Genomic DNA, 23810 nt, shown 5'->3' with positions numbered 1-23810 from the left:
ATCAAACCATCCAATAGGATGCTGTTAGCAGAACTAAGATTTTTGAAGGCAGGGGATATTCATTAGCCTGCTTTTAGAAAGGTTAAAACACTCTGATTTTGCTAGGGAGGAAGAGTTTATGGTGGAAGAAAGGCCAATGATTTACTGCGTGTTGAAAATCTTCATACTCCTCCACAGAAACAAAATAAGTCAACAAGTCATTCTGCAGAATTGAGAAAGAGAGAACAGTGAGTGAAGAAAAGACGTGCTGAAGACAGAATCGTTCTGTTAGAAAATTGCTCGTGCCTTAGGAATTAATCACCTCTTTCTTTAATAGGGGAAGAAAGCATTGCCCTGTGGTATTATAGGGCACCTAAACTGACATGATTCGTCATTGTCATATAAGGATCTTCGATCTTTTCTCCCAAGCAAAGCCTGATGCCTTTTATGAACGATCGTGTCAAAGATATAGTGATGGAGACAGGTGTTGCAGAACATTTTTGGCATGAAGCACTAATTAGTAATTGCTAATTAAATGGGGGGGGAGGCTTGGGTAATGTCTGATCGCACCCACTAATCGTAGCTAATCTCCCGTCACATCCCTCTGAACTTTAAAGAAGATCACATTGGTAGGACGTGTCTTAAGTATCCAACCTCGCAGTTGCGACACTGCCTGTCTTTGAAGCTGCAGGAGATAGTGACTCCCGATTCAGGCTTGGAGTTTTTATTGTCATTGTTGAACGAAAATCGTCCTGTGACTTTTTTTGGAGCCAGGCCATTTCCTCCTTTCCAGCTCAGAGCATTTTTCCACAGGTGCTCAGGAAAGCTCATGGAAGAAATGCTGGTTGACTCAATTGGTATGCAGCCTCATCCTCTACTCTTTTTGTTTTAAAAGTAGAAGCCGGCACTCAGTCACTCCTTGGAATGCCGTCAACTTTGGTTAGGGACGTGCTTTGAGGGAATTGGTTTGATGTTATTTTAGGGCTTAAAGCAGCCTGTCTTCATACAAACATGACTGCAGGTGGCCATAATGATATGCTGAGCATCCCTTGAAATGAGTGAATGACATGGCTCTTGGAAAAAAGAAATTGTATAGAAGGGGCAAATATCATAGTTGGGTAGTTGGGGAAGGCTCAAATAAGGACGTGAAAATGGTTAAAAAAAAAAACTTTTAAAAATTCTTTGTCTTTTTGGAAGGCATATCCAGTACAGATTTGGACATAAAGTTGGATTAAAGTTTATGCAATGAACTAAACTTGCAGGAGGCCTTAGAAAATATTCCTAGTTTTGAATCTGAGTAGGAGAGTGTATGTCTTCCCAAACTTGACTTCAAAACATCAGAGGAAAGCAGTTTTTCCAGGTCAAGCTATTTTTCAATGCAGAAGGAACAAAAAATAAAATAGATTAACTCATAACTTTGCTATCATTAATACCAAAATTGCCATTTTTCAACTACTAAGGAGAAATTAAGAATCGTATGCCTTGAGTAAAATCTAGATCCTCAACTCACAGAATCCTTCTTTTTAAAATAAGGAAGGCCAGTTCCTGATATTTTGGGAACAGTTGGGGAGATGTGAATATTCATTAGCTTTTGGGTGAGGTTCAATAATTACATTTTTTTGTATGTGACTAATATTTTCGCTATGTAGGAAAATAGAGGTGTATACTATTTACGAGTCGGATCTAGTGGAGTCTGTAACTTACTTTGTTTCTTAAGCATTAAAAGGAGTTAAAACAAAATGTTAATAACTAATTCAGTGAGAAAAACAGGCGCACACTGCCTTTGTATACATGCACATATTCTTAGACACAGACACACATGTGCACTTACGCCCCCTCCCCCCCACACACACGTACTGTTTTCCCTGAAAAATTTCTTGTAGGAGTCTGTTGCATTTTTCAAAAAAGAAAATGAAAATGTGCACAGAAATGATACCTTGAACCTAGTAAAATTTACGACGTCTTCTGGGATTGCTTCATGTTATTAATATTTTAGATTCATTTTGCCTTCTCTATTAGCCACATATATACCCAAAGATGCCATGGTATCATAACATCAACCTAAAATAACCATTATTTATATAATTATTTCTGCCACAAAATTTTTTCTCCTGTTCTTCCTCTAATTGGTGGGGGTGAGAGTTGAGGAGAGAGAGAATGAAGAAGACAAGCTATGAGATATCTTTTCAAATAGCAGAGACACGTATGCACTTTTTCTATTTGGCCACCAAAAATATCTTGTGTTCTTTTGTAGGGTTTTTAAGTACCGGTGACCAGGCAGCAAAAGGCAACTATGGGCTCCTGGATCAGATTCAAGCACTGCGGTGGATTGAGGAGAATGTGGGAGCCTTTGGCGGGGACCCCAAGAGAGTGACCATCTTTGGCTCCGGGGCTGGGGCCTCCTGTGTCAGCCTGTTGACCCTGTCCCACTACTCAGAAGGTAATAATGGCGCCCCCAGGGTGGGCGGGCAAATACCCTGAACCAAGAAATGAATGGTCAGAGTTCATATCTCAGATGCATGTCCTGGTTACCAGAAGTCACTCTGGCAACAGAAAATGCCCAAAAGATCAAATGAATCCATCTTCATGTCTTTTAACTCAGCTTTTGTTCCATTTGCTCTGTCACCCAGGCTGGAGTGCAGTGGCACGATCATAGCTCATTGTAGCTTCCAACTCCTGGGCTTAAGGCTTCTCCCATCTCAGTCTCCCGAATACCTGGGACTACTGGCTGCTTTTTAAAATTTTTTATAGAGAAGTGGTCTTGCTATGTTTGCCTGGGCTGGTCTCAAACTCCAGGACTCAAGCGATCCTCCTGCCTTGGCCTCTCAAAGTGCTGGGATGACAGATGTGAGCCACCATGCTTGATCAGTAATATTTTTCTCCTAATTTAAATGTGTGACAATTAGGTGTTGGTTACAATGATTGGAACAAAATAACTACTTTAGAAGTCCTGACACTTTTGTTTTTTTTGCCATTCTGACTGTATTTGACTATTTGAAATTTTATTAACTTCTAGCTACAACTTAGTAAAAGTAGTATGGAAGAGAGACAGTATGTCGATAAGGGATGCGGGTGTATAGATTTTGTAACCATCAGGGCTTTTAGCCACATGTTTTTTAAGAAGTTGCTCCTCTCTCTAATTCATATTAATTCTTTAAATCTTCTGGAAATATTGAAACACGTCTGGTGCATTCATTTAGAAGTAGATTCTGGGTAGAAGTAGATTCTACCCAGAGGAATAGTGTCTCTCTCCCTGATGGTCTCCCTCCCTCTCTTGCTCTTCCCCTCCCACTCTTCTCTTTCCCTCTCTCGTCCTCTCTGTCTCTCTCCCTCTCTATGTCCTGCTCACTCTCTCTCTTTTGCTCTGTCTCTCACCCTCTCTCTCCCCCTCCTTCCACTGTCTCTCCCCACTCCCTCTCTCTCTCCCCCTCACACTGTCCCCCCACTCTCCCTGTCTTTCTCCCTCTCTCTCTCTTCCTCTCTCTCCTTTTCTCTGTCTCCCCACTGTCTTACTCACTATCTCCTTTCCTCTCTCCCTTTCCCCCCTTTCCCTCTGTCCCTCTCTCTCTTTGTTTCTTTCTCTCTCTCTCCCTCCCTTTCTTCTTCTCCTGCAAATATGACTTTCACCAAAGGACCTCCTTCCTGGTCAGGTCAGCATGCAGCACTAGGAAGTGTCCAGAGTTTGCTTTCCCCTCTCCCTTCCTCTCTCTCTCTCCTGCAAATATGACTTTCACGAAGGACCTCCTTGCTGGGCCAGTCAGCACGAGGTCCTCTGCTTGTCCCCGTGGGAGCTCCAAACCCTCCCTTGGGCCCTGCTATTAACCTGGAAAAAGCTGATGCTGGCAAAGTGGAGAAAGAGGAAACCACAAAAACACATGCGCATCATGTTACCTCAACCAGATGTGCACTTGAACGTGTAGTCAGCATAGGCAGCCGTACCCAACCAGATGTGCACTTGGACGTCTAAACAGTAGATGGTTATGCTGCCTAAGTAATGGTCAGCATAGGCAGCCACACCCCTGAGCCCTGCTGGAGTGCCTGAGGCTTTCCCCGGAGGCTCACTCAGTGGATTCCCAGCTGTCCCTTTGTGAAGGAGGCTCCCTGCAGTATCCGATGAGAGACTTCAAAGAGGAGTCCACAGGAATTTGAGGCAATTGGTTCTGGAAGCAGGATCACAAATTCTTGGCTGTGGCCTAAAAGGAAGAGGCAGGAAAATCTGCAGTGCAGATCCAGCCCTGGGTTGCCTGGCCACACGCAAGTGAATATTCCTAATAGCCGTCTCAGTCATCAAGACAGCTTTGTAATTTGTTCTGTGTCGTCAGTGGTCTTCAGAATGGCACCACACTGACTGAACCTGAAGTTCTCAAAACCTTCATGGAATTTTTTTTTTTTTTTTTCAGGGAGTCTCACTCTGTCTCCCAGGCAGGAGTGCAGTGGCACAATCTTGGCTTACCGCAACATCCACCTTCTGGATTCAAAGCGACTCTCCTGCCTCAGCCTCCCGAGTTGCTGGGATTACAGGCGCCCACCACTGTGCCCGGCTAATTTTTGTATTTTTAGTAGAGATGGGCTTTCACCGTGTTGGCCAGGCTAGTCTCGAACTTCCTGACCTCAAGTGGCCCACCCACCTCGACCTCCTGAATGATTATTTTTAAAGTTATCAGCTGGATATGGTGGCTCATGGCTGTTATCCCAGCACTTTGGGAGGCTGAGCGGGGAGGATGGCTTGAGCCCAGGAGTTTGAGACCAGCCTGGTCAACATAGCGAGACCCCGTTTGTACAAAAATGAAAATAAAAACCAGCTGGGCCTGGTGGCGCATGCTTGTGGTCCCAGTTACTTGGGGGGCTGAGGTGGGAGGATCACTTGAGCCAGGGATGTCGAGGCTGCAGTGAGCTGTGAGGTTCCACTCCAGCCTGGGTGACAGAGTGAGACCCTGTCTCAACATACATACATACATACATACATAAAATTAAAAAGTATCTTTCTTTAGAGTAACTGCAGGACTTTCTTCACTTCGGCACCATCTGGACAAGTTTCTGGATCGCTGTGCTCCTCAGTGTCTTCATTAGCAAGATAGGACAGATGAGGGTTTCCTAAAATCCTCCAAACTCTGAATTCCTTGAGTTTTTAGTTCATAATGTTTTGCCCATGAGACCAAATGGCCTTTGATCTCTTACTAGTGCTAATGAGAGGAAAGGCTCATATTTGTATTAACTTTATTTCAAAAACACGATAAGTGAAGAATCTGATGAACCATTTGGTAGAGAGATTTCTATGGCATTTTTGAAAATACCTCGATTTTCACTTTTCTCAATTGATATAATCACAATTGTAGATTTAGAAAGCAGTCAGAACCAACTTCAGGAGTAATCAAACACATGTAAGCCACATTAATTGGAGGGAGGTGTTCATTATTTAAGTCAATAGGTTGGAAATTATTATACCTTTGCATCGGTCATTTCTGCAAGGCATGCTTCTAAACAGCCCATCAATATAATCACGAATTATGAAAAATACAAGCCAGGCACTGAGGCTCCTGCCTGTCTCTCATCCCAGCAATTCGGGAGGCCAAGGTGGGCAGATTGCTTGAGTCCAGGAGTTCAAGACCAGCCTGAACAACATGGCGAAACCCTGTCTCTACAAAAAAGAGACGCATCTGTTGTCCCAGCTACTTGGGAGGCTGAGGTGGAAGGATCATTTGAGCCTGGAAGGCAGAGGCTCCAGCGAGCCAAGATCCCGCCACTGCACTCCAGCCTGGGTAGCAGAGTGATACCTTGTCTAAAATAAAAATAAATATAGCCAGACTGTTTGCCTTAGGAATTCCTTGCCTGGTTATATGGTCTAATGAAGACAAAGTACACGTGGAAAGTGATAGTTTTATGAAGATGTTCACCCCAGTATTAGTATCGTAGCAAAGAATGAAATGAAAAGCTACAAGATCAAAAGGAGAGGAAAATTATAATGAACCATATGTATTTACTCAAAATAATAATAATTTAAGAATTTACCTAAGATATACATCAGCTGGAAAAACAGTTTAGACAGCTATAGAAATATTGGGCTCAGCTATGCAAAACAGACATTTGAATGTGGGGAAAGAGATAAGAATTATGTGAACTCCTGGCATACTCATTACGCTAAGGTGAGTTGTGTTTAAAGTATGAATTCCGGGTGATTTTTTTCATTATCCAACTATTTTAGTCTCATCAGGAGTTCTGTTACTTCCCTAACATACAAATAAATGTTTTATGTATGTTACTTTATATACACTACTGCCTAAATTATTGCCAGTACTTATGAGAAGGGCGGGAAAGGAACTTCTCACAGCATTTTTTCCAATTCTGAATGTTTTAACTAATGAAAGTATCCAATAGAATACATATTGACTTTCTCTTTTGGTTTTTTTTTTTTTTGGACATTTTAAAATAATCTTCAGAGCCAAGCACTCAAGTCAATACTTGCACATTTCTGACAGAAACGTTCCCAGGATGGCTTTGATGACATACTGGTCAAAGCCATATTGGTTTCAAGTTGCGGTCCTGTGTGTCATCTTTGGGCAATCCTCCAGTCTTTAAAATCACGTCTTCCTGATGACAGTCATATTTTCCTCATATTTGATTGCTTCTGTGACCTTAAAAATCGACAGGGCATGAACTTCTGGACTCACAACTGAATGCCTTATTCTTTAGTGCCCGACTCGGGCTGGGATTCACGGAAATGGCAGGAAGCAAGTGTAAATGGAATGCTGATTTTTACAGCGCACCTCTCTTGTCCTATCGTGGTTAAAAATACAGATTTTATACTTCTGGACATCCGTGTAGTAGACTAAACTCATGGAGAATTTTAAGCTACACAGAATTTTACTCCTAAAATTGCCCATGCTTTTTCAAGTTTCTCAGCAAGTGGAGCATTTTTATATGTGGCAAAATAAAATATACACATCTCTGAGTTTCCAATGGATGTAGTTTTGAAAGAAGTGACTTAAAAAATACTCCTTACTTGGGCACCCAGTTGAGGATTTCTTTAAGCATAGCTAGCTGAATGTATTTATTTTAATTGGCAAATCTTAATATCTTCATTAGACTCAAGGTAGAAGTAGAAATGCGCTCCTGAATTAGCACTCTGAAGTTGATTCAAGTGGATTTCTTTTTTTCCCATAATGAAGAGATACCTAGTTTTGCTTGTGAGACAAGAGGGCCTTTGAACTTGTACTAGCTTAAAGCATTTTTTTTCTTGGAAATGGGGAATGCAGTTGCTCTTGGAGTTTTTATATATGGCATCTGGAAGCAAGGAAGCAAAAATGACACTAAATTGTGGAAGGAAAAAGAAATCACATGTATTTTACCAGTGCGGGAGAAGTGTCAATGTGGTTTCATTTCCTTAAACTCGTGTGTGTGTGTGTGTGTGTGTGTAGAATAACATTCCCTAAAATGAATGTTCAGGAGGAGGAGGGAAGGGGGAATGGAAATGAAAATGGGTAAAAGGGCCCCTGACAGAGCTGAATGCTATTACATCCAGAAACTCACATGCCTGAGAGACAATCACAGCCTTCATTGCTCAGTAAAAGCTGCATTTCTGTCCTGCGGGTTTTCATTTGCATGTCCACAATTTTGCACCTGCAGGTCTCTTCCAGAAGGCCATCATTCAGAGCGGCACCGCCCTGTCCAGCTGGGCAGTGAACTACCAGCCGGCCAAGTACACTCGGATATTGGCAGACAAGGTCGGCTGCAACATGCTGGACACCACGGACATGGTAGAATGCCTGCGGAACAAGAACTACAAGGAGCTCATCCAGCAGACCATCACCCCGGCCACCTACCACATAGCCTTCGGGCCGGTGATCGACGGCGACGTCATCCCAGACGACCCCCAGATCCTGATGGAGCAAGGCGAGTTCCTCAATTACGACATCATGCTGGGCGTCAACCAAGGGGAAGGCCTGAAGTTCGTGGACGGCATCGTGGATAACGAGGACGGTGTGACGCCCAACGACTTTGACTTCTCCGTGTCCAACTTCGTGGACAACCTTTACGGCTACCCTGAAGGGAAAGACACTTTGCGCGAGACTATCAAGTTCATGTACACAGACTGGGCCGATAAGGAAAACCCGGAGACGCGGCGGAAAACCCTGGTGGCTCTCTTTACTGACCACCAGTGGGTGGCCCCCGCCGTGGCCACTGCCGACCTGCACGCGCAGTACGGCTCCCCCACCTACTTCTATGCCTTCTATCATCACTGCCAAAGCGAAATGAAGCCCAGCTGGGCAGATTCGGCCCATGGTGATGAGGTCCCCTATGTCTTCGGCATCCCCATGATCGGTCCCACCGAGCTCTTCAGTTGTAACTTTTCCAAGAACGACGTCATGCTCAGCGCCGTGGTCATGACCTACTGGACGAACTTCGCCAAAACTGGGTACGTTCATCTTCGTGTTGGGGTATCACTATCCTTGCCACTTGTTTGTGTCCTCAATATAGGTGTTGCTTCTACTGCCACGTGCAGGAGCACACACGCATACACACACATACACATGCACGCACACATATACACACAGACACACGCTTACACACACAGCAGTAACAGGCAGCTTCTCCCCCAACATCTATGGCAACTCATTTTTTTCTTTACTCCTAAAGTGTTATAGGAGTAAAACACTTAACTGTCAAACCAGATTTTTACTAGAGTTCTAATTGCCCATTGGGAATTCCAGAGTTCCTACCTGCAGGTGCAGGACTCATACATATATGATGGTTCTGTTAACAGCTGATTAAACGGTTTTGTTTTTGTCCTTGTTGTTTTAGAGACACAGTCTCACTCTGTTGCCCACACTGGAGTGCAGTGGTGCAACAGTAGCTCACTACAGCCTCCTTGAACTCCTAGGCTCAAGCCATCCTCCTGCCTCAGCCTCCTGAGTAGCTGGGACTACAGGTGCCTGCCACCATGCCTGGCTAATTTTTAATTTTTTTTTTTTTTTTGGTAGAAAGAGGGTCTCACTCTGTTGCCTAGGCTGGAGTATAGTGGCGCAATCATAGCTCACTGAAGCCTCGAGCTCATGGGTTCATGTGATCCTCCCATCTCAGCCTCTTGAGTAGCTGGGACTACAGGCGTGCACCACCATGCCCTTACATGGATTTTTGTAGACACAGGGTTTGCTATGTTGCCCAGGCTTCTCTCAAACTCCTGGGCTCAAGGGATCCTCCCACATCAGCCTTCTGAATAGCTGGGACTACAGGTGCACACCACCTTACTCAGCTAATTTTATTTTGTTAGAGACAGGGTTTTGCTGTGTCACCCGAGCTGGTCTCAAACTCTTGGGCTCAAGCGATCTTCCCACCTCAGCCTCCAAAAGTGCTGAGATTACAGGTGTGAGCCATCACACCAGCCCTCATTACAGAGTTTTAAGTCTAATTTCAACCATATCTCTTTTGTTAATTTGTAAGGATATCACAGCACATGTACCACTTGGGGAACTGTGTTGATTGCCTGGCCATAGGAATGAAAACAAATATCATAATAATTATAAAGAAATATAAATATATATTCCTATATATATTTAATGTCTATATAAAAATATAGATATCCTCATTTGTATAATATAGTACATTTATATTTGTATTTGTATATGTATACACACAAATATATTTGTATATACAAATACAAATAGACTATATATACAAATACTATATATATACAATATATATAGAAATACAAATAGACTATATATACAAATACTATATATATACAATATATATAGAAATACAAATATATATATACACAAATATATGTTTGTATTTTCTCTGTTATATAAATAACGAGAGAGAGCAAATGAAAATATATATTTGTATCATATTGCTATATGTCATGCATACATACACACACACAAACACACATACATGTGTATCTCACAGGAAAGCTCATTTATTGGCCTAAATATAGTAGAAAATATAAAATATACAAAAAGCATATATACAACAGAGTCTGCCAATATTCTGCTGAGCAGATTCTCTGCAAACCATGGGAGAAAAGAACCCAAAACATCCTAAATAGCTCCAAACGTTGTGGCATGTTTTCATTTTCTCTTGTCTAATAATGTAACTGTGGAAATGGATGGGGTGTCATTCTGTTCTACCAGTGTGTGCCTCCATCATCACCCTGAGCCTCTTTACACTGAATGAGAGAGAAAGATGTGCCTGTCGCCCAGGGAGGGTAAATCTTCCCGTGCGGAATGAGGCTCTGAGACTGCAGTGGCCCTGCCACACATGAGTTATGCACAGTAATCCTTAGAAGATCTGGGGATGCTGGTGGTTTCAATGCCTACGTGTTTAGCAGCTGGCATACTGTACAAAGATTCCAAAGTGGTTTGGGTAGGGAGTGGTTTGAGAATGTTTTGTGCCCTTGGCAAAAGTACAGCATGTTTTTGGAGTGGAAAAGGTATCACCTGGATACCACCTTTCAATAATCAGACTTTGTAGATTTGGTCTGAGAAAGGCTACCCAGAGGAGAAGGGAGGAGGGACCCACATTTGATGCAAATGCTTGTCTATCACTCAACGGTTCTTTTTTGTGTGAAGAAATGATTGAAATCAAATTAATACTTTTTTTAAAGTAAACCTTGTTTATTAGTTTGTTGGGACTGCTGTTATCAGAGTATCAAAAACTGTATGGCTATGCTGGGCGCAGTGGCTCATGCCTGTAACCCCAGCACTTTGGGAGGCCGAGGCAGGAGGATCACCTGAGGAGGCCAAGAGTTTAAGACCAGCCTAGGCAACATAGTGAGAGTCCGTCTCTACAAAACAAATGAAAAAATTTAGCTGTGCATGGTAGCATATGCCGAGAGTCTCAGCTTCTCAGGAGGCTGAGGCAGAGGGATCACTTGAGCACAGGAGGTCAAGGCTGCAGTGGGCCGTGTTTGCACCACTGCACTCCAACCTGGGTGACAGACCGAAACCTTTGTCTTTAAAAAAAAAAAAAAAAAAAAAAAAAAGCACCAAAAACGGTGTGTCTTATAACAACGGAAATGTATCGGTTCACGCTTTCTAAGGCCAGAAGTTGCAAATGAAGGTGCTTGCAGGGCCAAGTTCCCTCCAAATCTGTAGGGGGAGGGTATTTCCTTGCTCCTTCTTAGTTACTGGTGTTTGGGTGCAGTCTTCGGCATTCCTACCTTGCAGGTGCACCATCCCACTCTGTGTCTTTGTCATCTTACGGCCTCCCTGTGTGTCTCTGTCTCCACATGGCCGTCTTCATATAAGAGCATCTGCCAAGGTGCATTAGAAGCTCACCCTACTCTAGTATGACCTCAACTTAACATAAATAATCATATCTGCAGTTACCCTATTTCCAAATAAGCTCACATGCTGAGATACTGGGGTTATGACTTCAGCGTATCTTAATTTATGGGGAGACAGTATTCAATCTCTAATACCCTGTGAAATCAGGGCCAGGCCCTCTTTTGTGACAGCACTGAGATAGGCGGTGTCTGCCCTTGCAGAGAATTTCATCCTCTTGAAGCCTAAAGACTTCCATGAGAGTTTCCCAACATGGCTATACTCATTCAATCTTCACTACATTGGCATCCAAACGTATTACCGACTTGGTCTGCAAACACTCTCTTTACTAACTCTCATTAAAAACATATGCCTTTTCTTTTCCTCCTTACATGATTTGAAAATAAACTTTATATGATTATCTTAAGTGGAAAGCTAGAATCATTCCTCATACATTTTATGGAACCATTAAAACAATAGTGAAATCTAAATAATGCTGTTAAATTCTCATTAGCTCTTCCTGACTCCCAAAGGCTATGAGACTGAGGCTGGCTCTCTCATTATTAAAAAAAAAAAAAAAAAAAAAAAAAGGAAAAAAGACAGAAAAAGATAAAGGAAGTTAATTAGTTCCATGAGGTGATCGTTATCACTGCTGACACCAAATGGATGCTTTTACCAAGACATCACGAAGGTCTGAGAGAGCCGTGAGAAGAGAATACCACAGTGATCTCTCTGTTATTGAGTGCTTTTTAATGCCCTGAATCTGTTTCTTAAAATCACTTGGCTTAGAGCCTGTGATTTCCACCCTGCATTTAGGGAATACATTCACGTTGCCATTCATGGTCTGTGTTGAGGGTGCTTCTAGCTTTCATGAAGGCCCTGACATGGCTGGAAGAGATGAGGAAGGAATAACTGCTAGAACTTGGAGAGACGCTCTGATGCTACTGAAATCAAAAGCTGCAGGTAGAGAGAGTTCATTGAAGTACCCAGAGCTCGAATGTCAGTCCATCTGAAGCCTCTATTTTTGTTTCTTCCGCCCATGGGAAACATCCCTGAAATAACACTGAGTGTATTAATGCAGTGAGCTCTTTTAATTCATTGGAAAGGTATTAGAATGACTCAAATGATTCCTCAAGGAAGTTACTCAGAACTTACATCTCATGTGAAATGCAACGTGTGGATTCAAATACAAATAGTTTAAGTGATCACACCTCCATGGCAGCCCCATAAAAGAAGGAAATGGGGAATTTCACTGTCGGGCACAGTCTGGTGAGCTAGGTATTCGTCAGTGGATGACAAGGACTTCAGTTGCAGTTGGTAGTTATTTGTTTATTGTAAATTGGGTGGTGGCCCGATCACTCCAGGGCAGAGAAGGATTCCCTGGTCACCAGGTGCAGAGAATGAACCAAACTGATGCCCGCAAGGAGAAAGTATGGGATGCACCTTATCTGCTGTCATGGTGTGAGCTGCCAAGTTTAACGCCATTTTGCAGAGCACACACTCCGACGATGACTCACAGAAGAGGAGGGCATATTTCTGCATACCATCACTGTTCCCTTCCTGCACTGGAGGTGACAGGAGGAAACAAGAATAGCTCCCAGCGTGTCTGTCACTACACGGTGCCGTGGAGAAAGGATCGCATTGTGCCAGGACATGCTTCACCACTCTCAGTGGGCGTTAAGTCAAGCGTTCTAAACCTGCAGGCACAGCCAGTCTCTCGATGGCACATGTGTTTGCCAAGATGAAGTGGATGGGGTCTGGATGCTTCTATATAGACTTCTCAAAGTAGATGGTTCTGACCTTTAGTCTAGGTTTGAAGGCACATATACCTGGTATACATAAACCTTTGGTTTTGGGATGAGCACAGAAAAATCATGTTGGGATGTGCATGGCGGAGAAAAGGAAGGAAGGAGGGAGGGAATGGAGGAAAGAGAGTTGGGACAAAGGAAGGAAGGGAAGGAGGGAGGGAGGGAGGAAAAGAAAAGGAGGGAGGGAGGGAATCAAGAAAGGAGTGAAGGAAGGGAGGAAGGAAGGAAAGAAAGAGGTAAGGGGGGAGGAGAGGAAGGAAAGAAGAAGGGAAGGAAGGAGGGAGGGAAGGTGAAAGGAAGAAAGGGAGGAAGGAAGAAAAGATAGAAGGAAGGAAAGGAAAGAAAGAGAAAAGAGGGAAGAGAGGAAGGGAGGAGGGAGAAAGAAGAGAGGAAGGAAGGAAAGTAGCGAGGGAAGGAAGGAAAAAATGGAGGGAGAGAAAGAAGTAAGGAAGGGAGGAAGGAAGAGGGAGGAAAAAGGGAATGGAGGAGGAGAGGAAGAAGGGAGGGAGGGAAAGAAGGAAAACAGGGAAAAGGAGGGTAAGAGAGAGAAAAGAGGGAAGGGGGGAGAGGAGGAAGGAAAGAAGGAGGGAGGGAGGGACAATTGGATCTTTGCTTATAAATTATGTCACCTGTATATTTTCATGGTAGCATTAGGTGAGAGGGCTCTCCCATCTTAGAAAGGCGGAGTCAGCGAGTACGCATAGTAGAAATGAGGAGGAAGTCCCTACGGAGGCTCTAAATTATGAAAACCTTGATCAAGAAAGGATGTTGAAATCATTGAATGCCAGGGCCTCAAGTAATCCTTGCTATTTCTTTTTTATTATTATTTTGAATAGGGAAGCAGTTGCCCAGGCCTGTGCCTGAGGGGGATCCTCCCCTGTAGCAAGGAGGTGTTTCAATGTTAGTCCAGGTCAGAGGACTAAAATCATGCTGGAAGAGAACGGTGTGAGCCCAAACATGCAGAGGCATTGTAGAAATAAGGTAGATTGAGACCGTTTTTGGAAATCAGGTGCAGTGTCAAGGAGAAGTGAAAACTAAAGTTTCAAAAGGGTTCTAGAGCATTAAAGTCCTTTTCCTGGAAAATTACTTTGGGAATAGGAGAAAAAGGGTTCGTCCAAGCTGGTCAATGAAATTCAGGTGCTCAGTGATCCAGGATTCTTTCATTTTGAGCTCTGTGTGGAAAGAGATGGACAAAAAGGAGTGGGGAATCTTGGTTTATTTATAAGGTATGACAAAGAACAGTGCTTTAAAGTAACCAAACAATGCATTATAATATAGAATAGAAGACCTTATGTGCTATTGGAAGTCAGATATGAGAAGAGAGTTTTGTAATGGAAAATCAGATCAACACATATTTTGATTTTTTTATGTTGTTCCGTCGAGTCTGGGGTTTGTACGGCAGATTGATTTCTGTCCTGTTTGCATCAGCTACCATCACTGCTTTTGAATGTGCTGGTATCCTATGATTAATTTACATTCAACTATTGTTAAATCTTTGGGAAAAAAAAGAAGTTCCAATGAGGTATTTAGTGGGGATGGGTTACAGAGAGTTGCAGCGTAATTCTGGCTGTAAAGGCGACCTTTATTACCAAAAAGGAATTTTAAGCTGAATGAATGAACATCCCCACCTGGTGTGGAAGAGGAGTCACTGAATGCATAATAAACTAGTCTGGTAATAATCGTTAACTGCGAACAATGTTTTGGGTATAAGGAAAACCTGTACTACTTAAAGGAACAGCTGAGAGGATTCACAGATATTTTTAGAGAGATCATAGTACTATATCCATCTCCAGCTAAAGAAATGAACTAGACCTTAGAAAGGCACTTGAGTCTCTGCTGCCAAGATGACATCTCAAATAAAACAGGACAGGTGGAAATGGCTGTGTTAGGTGCTGGGGGATAAGGAGGAAGACATGCATTGAGTCTTTTACTAGAGAGACCAACTTGTGTTTCTGTCCTCAATCATTATAGTCTTTAATTTTACTCACAGGAGTTTAAACACTTCTTAGGCTGAATAAAGTCTAAAAAACAAAACACTGATACCCCACATCTAGACCTCACTGTCTGGAGGGTTTGGTAAGGGAGAATGACTTGGGCTATCATAATCTCCACAAGTTTATCTGGCTTTAAGAATTCTGGCTGTGCATCTCCGAGATCTTTAATAGATAGACGGTATCAGGTGGCAGCTCATTTATATGGATTTTCCAAATCCTCTGCTTTATTCTTCAAGAACAAAATATAATGTGTTTTCTTTACCTTTCAAATATACCCTGAGTTCCTTCGAAAATAGCCTTGTACCCAACATGAACAGAATACTCCTTTTCCTAGACGCTCACTGCTTAATAGATGAGATAGCCACACATCTAATAGATCCAATTCAGTAAAATTGGATCCATGGAAAAAAAGGCGGAATCTTCACTTCCATTTGTTTCTTTAGAATATTAAAAATCAATAATTAATATTAGTGGATTTTTTCCTAAAATATTCATTCACTTATTTTTCTTTCAGTACACATTAAATAACTGAAAATTTTAAAATTATTTCAGAGGACTTAAAGAGCAAAAGAAACATGAGTTGCTGCATTGAATCCAACATTTTTTCAAAACCATGTAAGAATACATGCATAATAAATTTAAAAAGCAGAAGACTTTTCAAATATATTGTTTATCAGTAAATAAGAAAACTCATGGTATTAGAACCTATGAGATTATATATATTTGTTCTCACCCTATTAGTAAAGTGAAAACACAGCAGTTAGTGTGCATTCAACTAAAGGGTAGAGGTCAACTTTCTTTTTCTCCTGTATTACGTTATACATCTAATATCTATATCTATAGATAGATATACACATACACATATATACACATGACGTACACACATATATATACTGCATATAGTGTATAGTTAGTATGCAGTATAAACTGTGGTATGCAGTATACTTGTATATAGTATGTAATATACAATATACTTTTATGCACTCTACAGTGTATACAATATAGAAATTCAGTATGTACTCTGATATACAGTATATCACTCCCTACTTCTCCCTCCCTTGCAATATTATAGGTGTTCTATTTTTTATATTGGAAGAGAGGGGGTAATATTTCCTGAATTCTTACCATATGCCAGACATCTTGTCATTATCTTTCAACCTTCATCACTTACCTCCAACCCTGATATTTTCATCAGCCATGTAGAGGAGTAAGTTAAGGCCAATACTGGCTGGAAAACTTGCTTAAGATTTCACAGCTCTTAACTAGCCAGAGCTGCAGAAAGTTGAATACAGGGAAATGATTTATTTTATCACCACCACAGACTCAGACTGAGGGGATAAAATCTTCCTTCAGCAAGTGTGGCGCCTCTGGCTCAAGTATATTGTTTGAATCCTGCACAATGTCTGGTAATGGCTACAGATACATGATCTTCCTTGGTCCTGCAGCCTTCTGCCATGCAGGCCATGCAATGACTGGAGGCAGTTTCACAGAAGTCCCGCCAAGGAGAAGTTACCTGGAAGATAGCCCTTAGCTCACACCTGGAGCCATTGATCAGGATGTTGCAACTCCCTGCTTGCCTGGTTCTGCACATCACATCTCAATGCTCAGTGCTAACTAGTACATAACATTTTGCCATGCATAATCTCAAATCGTTTTTATAACAAATAAACCTTAAGACGTAATTGTTTTTTAGCTTACTTTACAAGCCATAAAACAAATGGAAGAAATGAGCATTTGGTAATTTATTTTTTGAAGGGGAAGTGTTATCCTAAAAGAGTCAGTTGCAAAGATGTTTATTAAAGGCCCTATGTTTTATGAATTATCTCCAAATTTTTATGATTCTCCTTCTACCTGTGACCACTTGTGCAAATAATAAGAAGATAATTCTTTGGCTCATAGTTTCCAAGCACAACTTAGCATCTGTAACAGCCCTCGACTTGTTTCTGGGTGTCTTTTTTATCTTAAACATGTTAACCTCATCATAACTATATGTACCATTTTAGCAAACTTCTTACAGCTAACATAGTATGCTTTCATCTTTTTACCTTCAAATAGAGAGCAAACACATGGTGCATATGTCTATTTACAAACACTTTGTAATTATAAAGCCTATTTTTATTTCGACTGTTAATATCAATTTTCATTGCTAAAACTGCAACATTTATTCATTTACTTCAAAAGCAATTCTTGAGCAAGAAAGAGAATGCCCATTTCTTGGACAATAGCTTCTTAATCAGAATTTCTCAACCTGAGTACTGTTAACATTTGGGTCCAGATAACTTCTTTGCTGTGGGGGTCTCTCCAGTGCACCAGAGGGTGTTTAGTAGCATCCCTCACCTCCACCCTTCATAGAACGACCCTTCGTCTACGGAAACCAAAAGTGTCTCCAGATACTGCCAAATATCCCTTTGGAGCAAATCAGTCCTGGATGAGTTTTACAGTTCAACAAGAGTGAAACTTGAAATACTGAAATTTTTCCTAGAGACACTTAGTTTTCCTTCTTTCCCTTTATTTTTGAAGATCATTTGATGCCTTAAAAAATAGTAAACATGTTATAAAAATTGCATAATGCTGCTATCAGGACTTATATTTAAAAGAAAAATAAGAGCAATTTTTAAAGGAGTAGACAGGTCTAGGATTAAAGCAGAATGTACCTTTGCTGCTTGGGTATTTTGTGCTCATTGATAAATATATATGAAGAGCAGATTGTAACTTCCTGATTTATTGGTTTAAGATAATTTCACGTCACATGTGGAAGAGTATGACCTTTCTTTTTTTCTTCCTTCTATCCTCAGTGATCCAAATCAACCAGTTCCTCAGGATACCAAGTTCATTCACACAAAACCCAACCGCTTTGAAGAAGTGGCCTGGTCCAAGTATAATCCCAAAGACCAGCTCTATCTGCATATTGGCTTGAAACCCAGAGTGAGAGATCACTACCGGGCAACGAAAGTGGCTTTCTGGTTGGAACTCGTTCCTCATTTGCACAACTTGAACGAGATATTCCAGTATGTTTCAACAACCACAAAGGTTCCTCCACCAGACATGACATCATTTCCCTATGGCACCCGGCGATCTCCCGCCAAGATATGGCCAACCACCAAACGCCCAGCAATCACTCCTGCCAACAATCCCAAACACTCTAAGGACCCTCACAAAACAGGGCCCGAGGATACAACTGTCCTCATTGAAACCAAACGAGATTATTCCACCGAATTAAGTGTCACCATTGCCGTCGGGGCGTCTCTCCTCTTCCTCAACATCTTAGCCTTTGCGGCGCTGTACTACAAAAAGGACAAGAGGCGCCATGAGACTCACAGGCGCCCCAGTCCCCAGAGAAACACCACAAATGATATCGCTCACATCCAGAACGAAGAGATCATGTCTCTGCAGATGAAGCAGCTGGAACACGATCACGAGTGTGAGTCGCTGCAGGCACACGACACGCTGAGGCTTACCTGCCCGCCAGACTACACCCTCACGCTGCGCCGGTCGCCAGATGACATCCCACTTATGACGCCAAACACCATCACCATGATTCCAAACACACTGACGGGGATGCAGCCTTTGCACACTTTTAACACCTTCAGTGGAGGACAAAACAGTACAAATTTACCCCACGGACATTCCACCACTAGAGTATAGCTTTGCCCTATTTCCCTTCCTATCCCTCTGCCCTACCCGCTCAGCAACATAGAAGAGGGAAGGAAAGAGAGAAGGAAAGAGAGAGAGAAAGAAAGTCTCCAAACCAGGAATGTTTTTGTCCCACTGACTTAAGACAAAAATGCAAAAAGGCAGTCATCCCATCCCGGCAGACCCTTATCGTTGGTGTTTTCCAGTATTACGAGATCAACTTCTGACCCTGTGAAATGTGAGAAGTACACATTTCTGTTAAAATAACTGCTTTAAGATCTCTACCACTCCAATCGATGTTTAGTGTGATAGGACATCACCATTTCAAGGCCCCGGGTGTTTCCAACGTCATGGAAGCAGCTGACACTTCTGAAACTCAGCCAAGGACACTTAATATTTTTTAATTACAATGGAAGTTTAAACATTTCTTTCTGTGCCACACAATGGATGGCTCTCCTTAAGTGAAGAAAGAGTCAATGAGATTTTGCCCAGCACATGGAGCTGTAATCCAGAGAGAAGGAAACGTAGAAATTTATTATTAAAATAAAAGAATGGACTGTGCAGCGAAATCTGTACGGTTCTGTGCAAGGAGGTGTTTTGCCAGCCTGAACTATATTTAAGAGACTTTGTAAAAAAGAAAAATGTATATAGCTGTGAGTTTAAACAAAAACCACAAACAGACAAACAAGAAAAAAAGCTTTTATTGGTGTTTTCACTTTGAAAGAGCTTTTAGCAAGGTTGTGCTTTTCATTGTGCTCTGTACGTATATAAATATATATATATATATACACACACACACATTAGTCATATCACCTCTGTTTCCTCCCCAACAAAAGAGGCTTTTCTTCTTAATTACTTGTGGTAAACAAAGACATGGGATTTTCTTACATGAGATTCTCATTTGTAGGAGGATGTGATGTCCCACAGAAGACCCAGATGGTCTGTGTGGCCTATTTCCCCCGTCAGGTTGCACAGGTGCATGCAAGAGCATTCTTAGGAGACCACTGTTTTGAAAAACTTTTGACTTGTACGTGTTAGCCTTCATGAAATTGCAGTACAGAGATGGGTCCCCAAAGTGGAATGTATTTACAGCTTGTTAAATTAGAGACATGCACACACAAAGAATCAGTAGGGAGAAACAAAAATACAAGTCCCGTTCTGTAGCTCTGGCCCTTTGAATATGTTTAGGAAGAGTTGCTTCCCATTTCAGGGCCCTGCCAAAAAAAGAAGAAAGCTTGCCTTTGGTGGGGCTATGCGCCTTGGAGTAAATACGGCTCTGTGTTCCCTAGCAGCTGCGGGAGGGTTTGGCCGATGAAGTACCTGCTCAGCTTAGCTAATCAGATTGAAGGAAGACATGTGTCTTTCCTTTTTGTTTAAGCACTCGGTCCCTTATTTATCAGTAAGCAGGTTTTAAAAAATCTTTTATATCATTTATGGGATCAAACATATGATTGTCTGAAAACATCACTTTTTGTGGATTTGTGTATCCGGTCACCAAACGGTGAATATTATAGAAGAATGGGGGAAGAAAGGATAGAATATTAAAACTGCTTTGCATGGGTTTTCTGGGAAATTAGGATAACTTCACTGAGAAGAGATTGAATGGAAATTATTCACCCATTTTAAATTGGTGACCTAGGGATCAGAGATTTGTCTTTCCAACAGCTTGTCATTTTTTCATTTCTCTTCTCATTTTTCAGGAAAGTTTTGAGTGTTATAAGGTGGAAGGAAACATAGTAGCAATGGATACTTTTTTGAAAAATTATTGCATTACCAAGAAACAGTAGCCAAAGATATTTGAAGATCATGTTCCTTGGCTCCATTGTGGGTTATTCTAGAAATCCAGTCTTAAATCTCTCTGCTAAAGTGGACATTCCCCATAAAAATTGTCCAGCTGCCTGGCTCTTTTGCAGTAACAACCTTTGATTACTGAATCCCTACACTCAAACTATAGTGATATATCAGTGTTTGAGAGTGACCTCTAGAAAAAAGAAAAGTGTTTTTAGAAATGCGTACAAGTCACCCCCAAATCCTATTGCTTATCTTGGGTTAAATTTGAGAGTGATTCTCTGTATATAAATATGTGAAATATTATTATCTCAACTTAGCACACGTGAAGCAACATTTCTTTCCTACAGAGAGGTGTCATGGTAAGGTTTCATTCCGAATTCATTGTTTCATAGAGCTATGATCAGGCCATTTCTGCAAGCAATGTATGACCCCACCCGAGCAACCACAAATAGGCTCTCTGTGAAACTACAAAGGAAGTGATGTGTGGCATCCATGTTGGTTTCGTCTGTCTGTAATGTGAATTCCAGTATTTGTTTAGTATTTCCAGTTGTCTCCTGCTAGCAATATGTACAGTAACGCGTCAGGCTTGTGACATTTGAATAAGGAAAAACAGAGTTCCTGTTAAGTGAATAACTTTAGCTTTTACAGGGGATTATGATCAAAAGTGATTTAGTACATCTTAAATGATATCTTATTTCTACATGGAAAGAAGTTATAGAATCTTCATAGAGTTCTATGAGAAAAAATATACTTGCTATCTATAAAAAAGAGAAAAAAGAAAAAAAATGAGAAAAAAGTAAGAAAAAAAAAATCCTGTCCTAGGCTTTTACTCTTGATCTTCAAAGGCACGCAGGGTTTAATGGTTCCTTGGGTTATTATTTTGCAGTTTTGTTTTTTATTTTGCCTTAAGTAATGATAGAAGATATATATGGCCGGACACATATGTATAAACTTTTCAGCAGCATTTTTAATAATAAAATATCATAGTATTTTCTAATGCTTTGTGCAAATAATTATGCGTCCATTCTTTCTTGGTAGGTGGCGTGTTTTATTTACTTTTGTTGTTCTTTGAATGTCTTTTTCTTTGTAAAAACTAAGTGATGCGCCTGACATAGGCTACAAATAGATAAATACATTTGGTAATGGGATAGTTTCTTTAGCTTTGGCCAGCTGCACAGTTGAGGAGGCTCTGCTGGCCTGATTTTGGAAAACCAAGCCCTGTTTGGTGAAGCTCCTCAGGTGACACTGTCTGAAACGGAGTGTTTGGATTTGTTATTTCTACCACTGTGCATTCTTGCGTCACTGTGTTTTGATTTGTGGTCAACAAAACACTTTCAAATAGCCTTAGGTGAGTAAGCCTGCAAGTGACAGCAAGAAATTCTACCGAATGAAACTCAAGAGGCAGAAAATCACTATCATACCAATGGGAGCTCATTTGTCAATTCCTTCCTGTGCATCCAACCATCACAATCTTATTTGACATTCGCAGTAGCCCTAAGGGGCACGCACCTGCATTGCTCCCCTTTCATAATGGAATATGTTCAGAGGAAACTAGCCCCTATTCGACAGGAGAACTTGATGGATAACAGGATAGTATATCCTCATAGCCAAAATCTTTTCACCAAGAAGTTATATGGCAAACACTTGTAAGCCAAGGCCCTGCATGTTGTGATAATCCTAGCTAAGTATCAGATAAAGAAAGATAGCAAGGACTTGGACTCTCTGACATATGTGAACTCCTAAATTCTTCAGATGTTGTTTGCCTCAATCGTGTTGTGAAGGCACACAGGAGAAATACATAGACACACATACACATATATGTACATTTATGTGTACATTATATATGTATATACATGTACATATCCTATATATGCATTATGTATAGAGTCATGCACAGCATAATAACATTTTGGACAAATGCAAATAACATGATGACAATCTCAAGAGATTATAATAACATTTTTCTTGTGCCTTTTCTATGTTTAGATATGTTTAGATACACAAATACTCATCATTGTGTTACAGTTGCCTAGGGTCTTCTCTCCAGTCACACGCTGTAGAGGTTTGTAGTCTGGAAGCACTAGGCTATACCACAGAGCCTAGGGGTACTGTACGCTGCACCTCGAGGTTTGTGTAAGTACACTACATGATGTTTGCACAATGATGAAATCACCTAACGATACATTTCTCAGAATTGATCCCTATTGTTAAGCGATGCATGACTGTACATGTATACATTACATACACTGTATATGCACACATGCATATATGCATATATATGTTACACATGTAAATATATACATAGATATCACATACTTAAATTCCTGAAGATGCCAATTCCGTTAAACATAAATATACACACACTCATATATATGTGCACACACACTCGTATATCCACACACAACACATTTAATGTGCTCATATATATATTCCTGGGTGTGTGTGTGTGTGTGTGTATATGTACATAGAAAATACATTAGTTCCCTTTATCTGTGCAATCACATTCTGCAGTTTCAGGTACTGTGGACAACTGTGGTCTAAAAATATGTGAGTACAGTTCAATGAGATATTTTGAAAGAGACCACACTCACGTAACTTTTATGACAGTATATTGTTATAAATGTTCTCTTTTACTAGTTATTGTTCATCTCTTACTGCCTCTAATTTATGAACTTTATCAAAAGTGTGTACATATAATAAAATACATAGTATATAAAGGGTTTGGTACTATCTGTGGTTTCAGGTATCCACTGAGTTTTGAACACATCCCCCTTGGAAAAGGGCCATTACTGAATATACACACACCTAGACACACATACATATATACAGATACATAATTTACATAGATATATTCATAGATTTGCATGCACTTAAATCTCTAAGAATGGCATTTGCATTAAACACACATATAAACACATGTATATACACACATACATATATACTTATACATATTGTCATCTTCAGGCATTCAAAGTCGAATTTTTAGCAAATTTCAGCTGGAGGGAGAATCACTCTTGTTTTGACTATTTTATGCATTCTTGTTCATTGTGAATAACTCAAGGAATGCTAAAAAATATATGCATTCATTAATTCATTCAACAAACCTTTACTGAATATCTCCACTGTCCCAGGCCCTGTGCTGGGCTGGTGTTAAAATTGAAGAACAAACTTCTCACACCATAAAACTCAAGGGGAAGGCAGAGAAACACAGAAGCAAGGAGAGGCAGGGGGTGCTGGAGATGGAGATGGCACCCATGCTAATACGTGGTGCTAAGAAATGTCTGGACACTGCTCTTAACCTAGTCTGGGAAGGTTGGGAACGTATTCTGTCTGAAGAAACCTAA

The 23810-nt window shown here is 41.0% G+C and overlaps 1 protein-coding gene across 10 annotated transcripts in view; it reads left to right on the top strand.

The window, feature by feature from the left end:
• Nucleotides 1-21479, top strand: part of NLGN4X (neuroligin 4 X-linked) — a 341186-nt gene extending 319707 nt beyond the window's left edge. For all 10 annotated transcript variants that reach the window (XM_054676653.2, XM_001139129.8, XM_001138630.7 and 7 more), the window contains 3 exons: nucleotides 2234-2419; nucleotides 7603-8392; nucleotides 17838-21479. In XM_054676653.2, coding sequence (XP_054532628.1) covers nucleotides 2234-2419; nucleotides 7603-8392; nucleotides 17838-18687 — 1826 coding nt within the window. In that variant the 3' untranslated portion in view covers nucleotides 18688-21479. The remainder of the gene's footprint in view (nucleotides 1-2233; nucleotides 2420-7602; nucleotides 8393-17837) is intronic.
• Nucleotides 21480-23810: the final 2331 nt, after the last annotated feature.

This window comes from Pan troglodytes, chromosome X, assembly GCF_028858775.2.
Source record: "Pan troglodytes isolate AG18354 chromosome X, NHGRI_mPanTro3-v2.0_pri, whole genome shotgun sequence".
Classification (NCBI taxonomy): domain Eukaryota; kingdom Metazoa; phylum Chordata; class Mammalia; order Primates; family Hominidae; genus Pan; species Pan troglodytes.
This window is presented reverse-complemented; position numbering and strand designations above follow the sequence as displayed.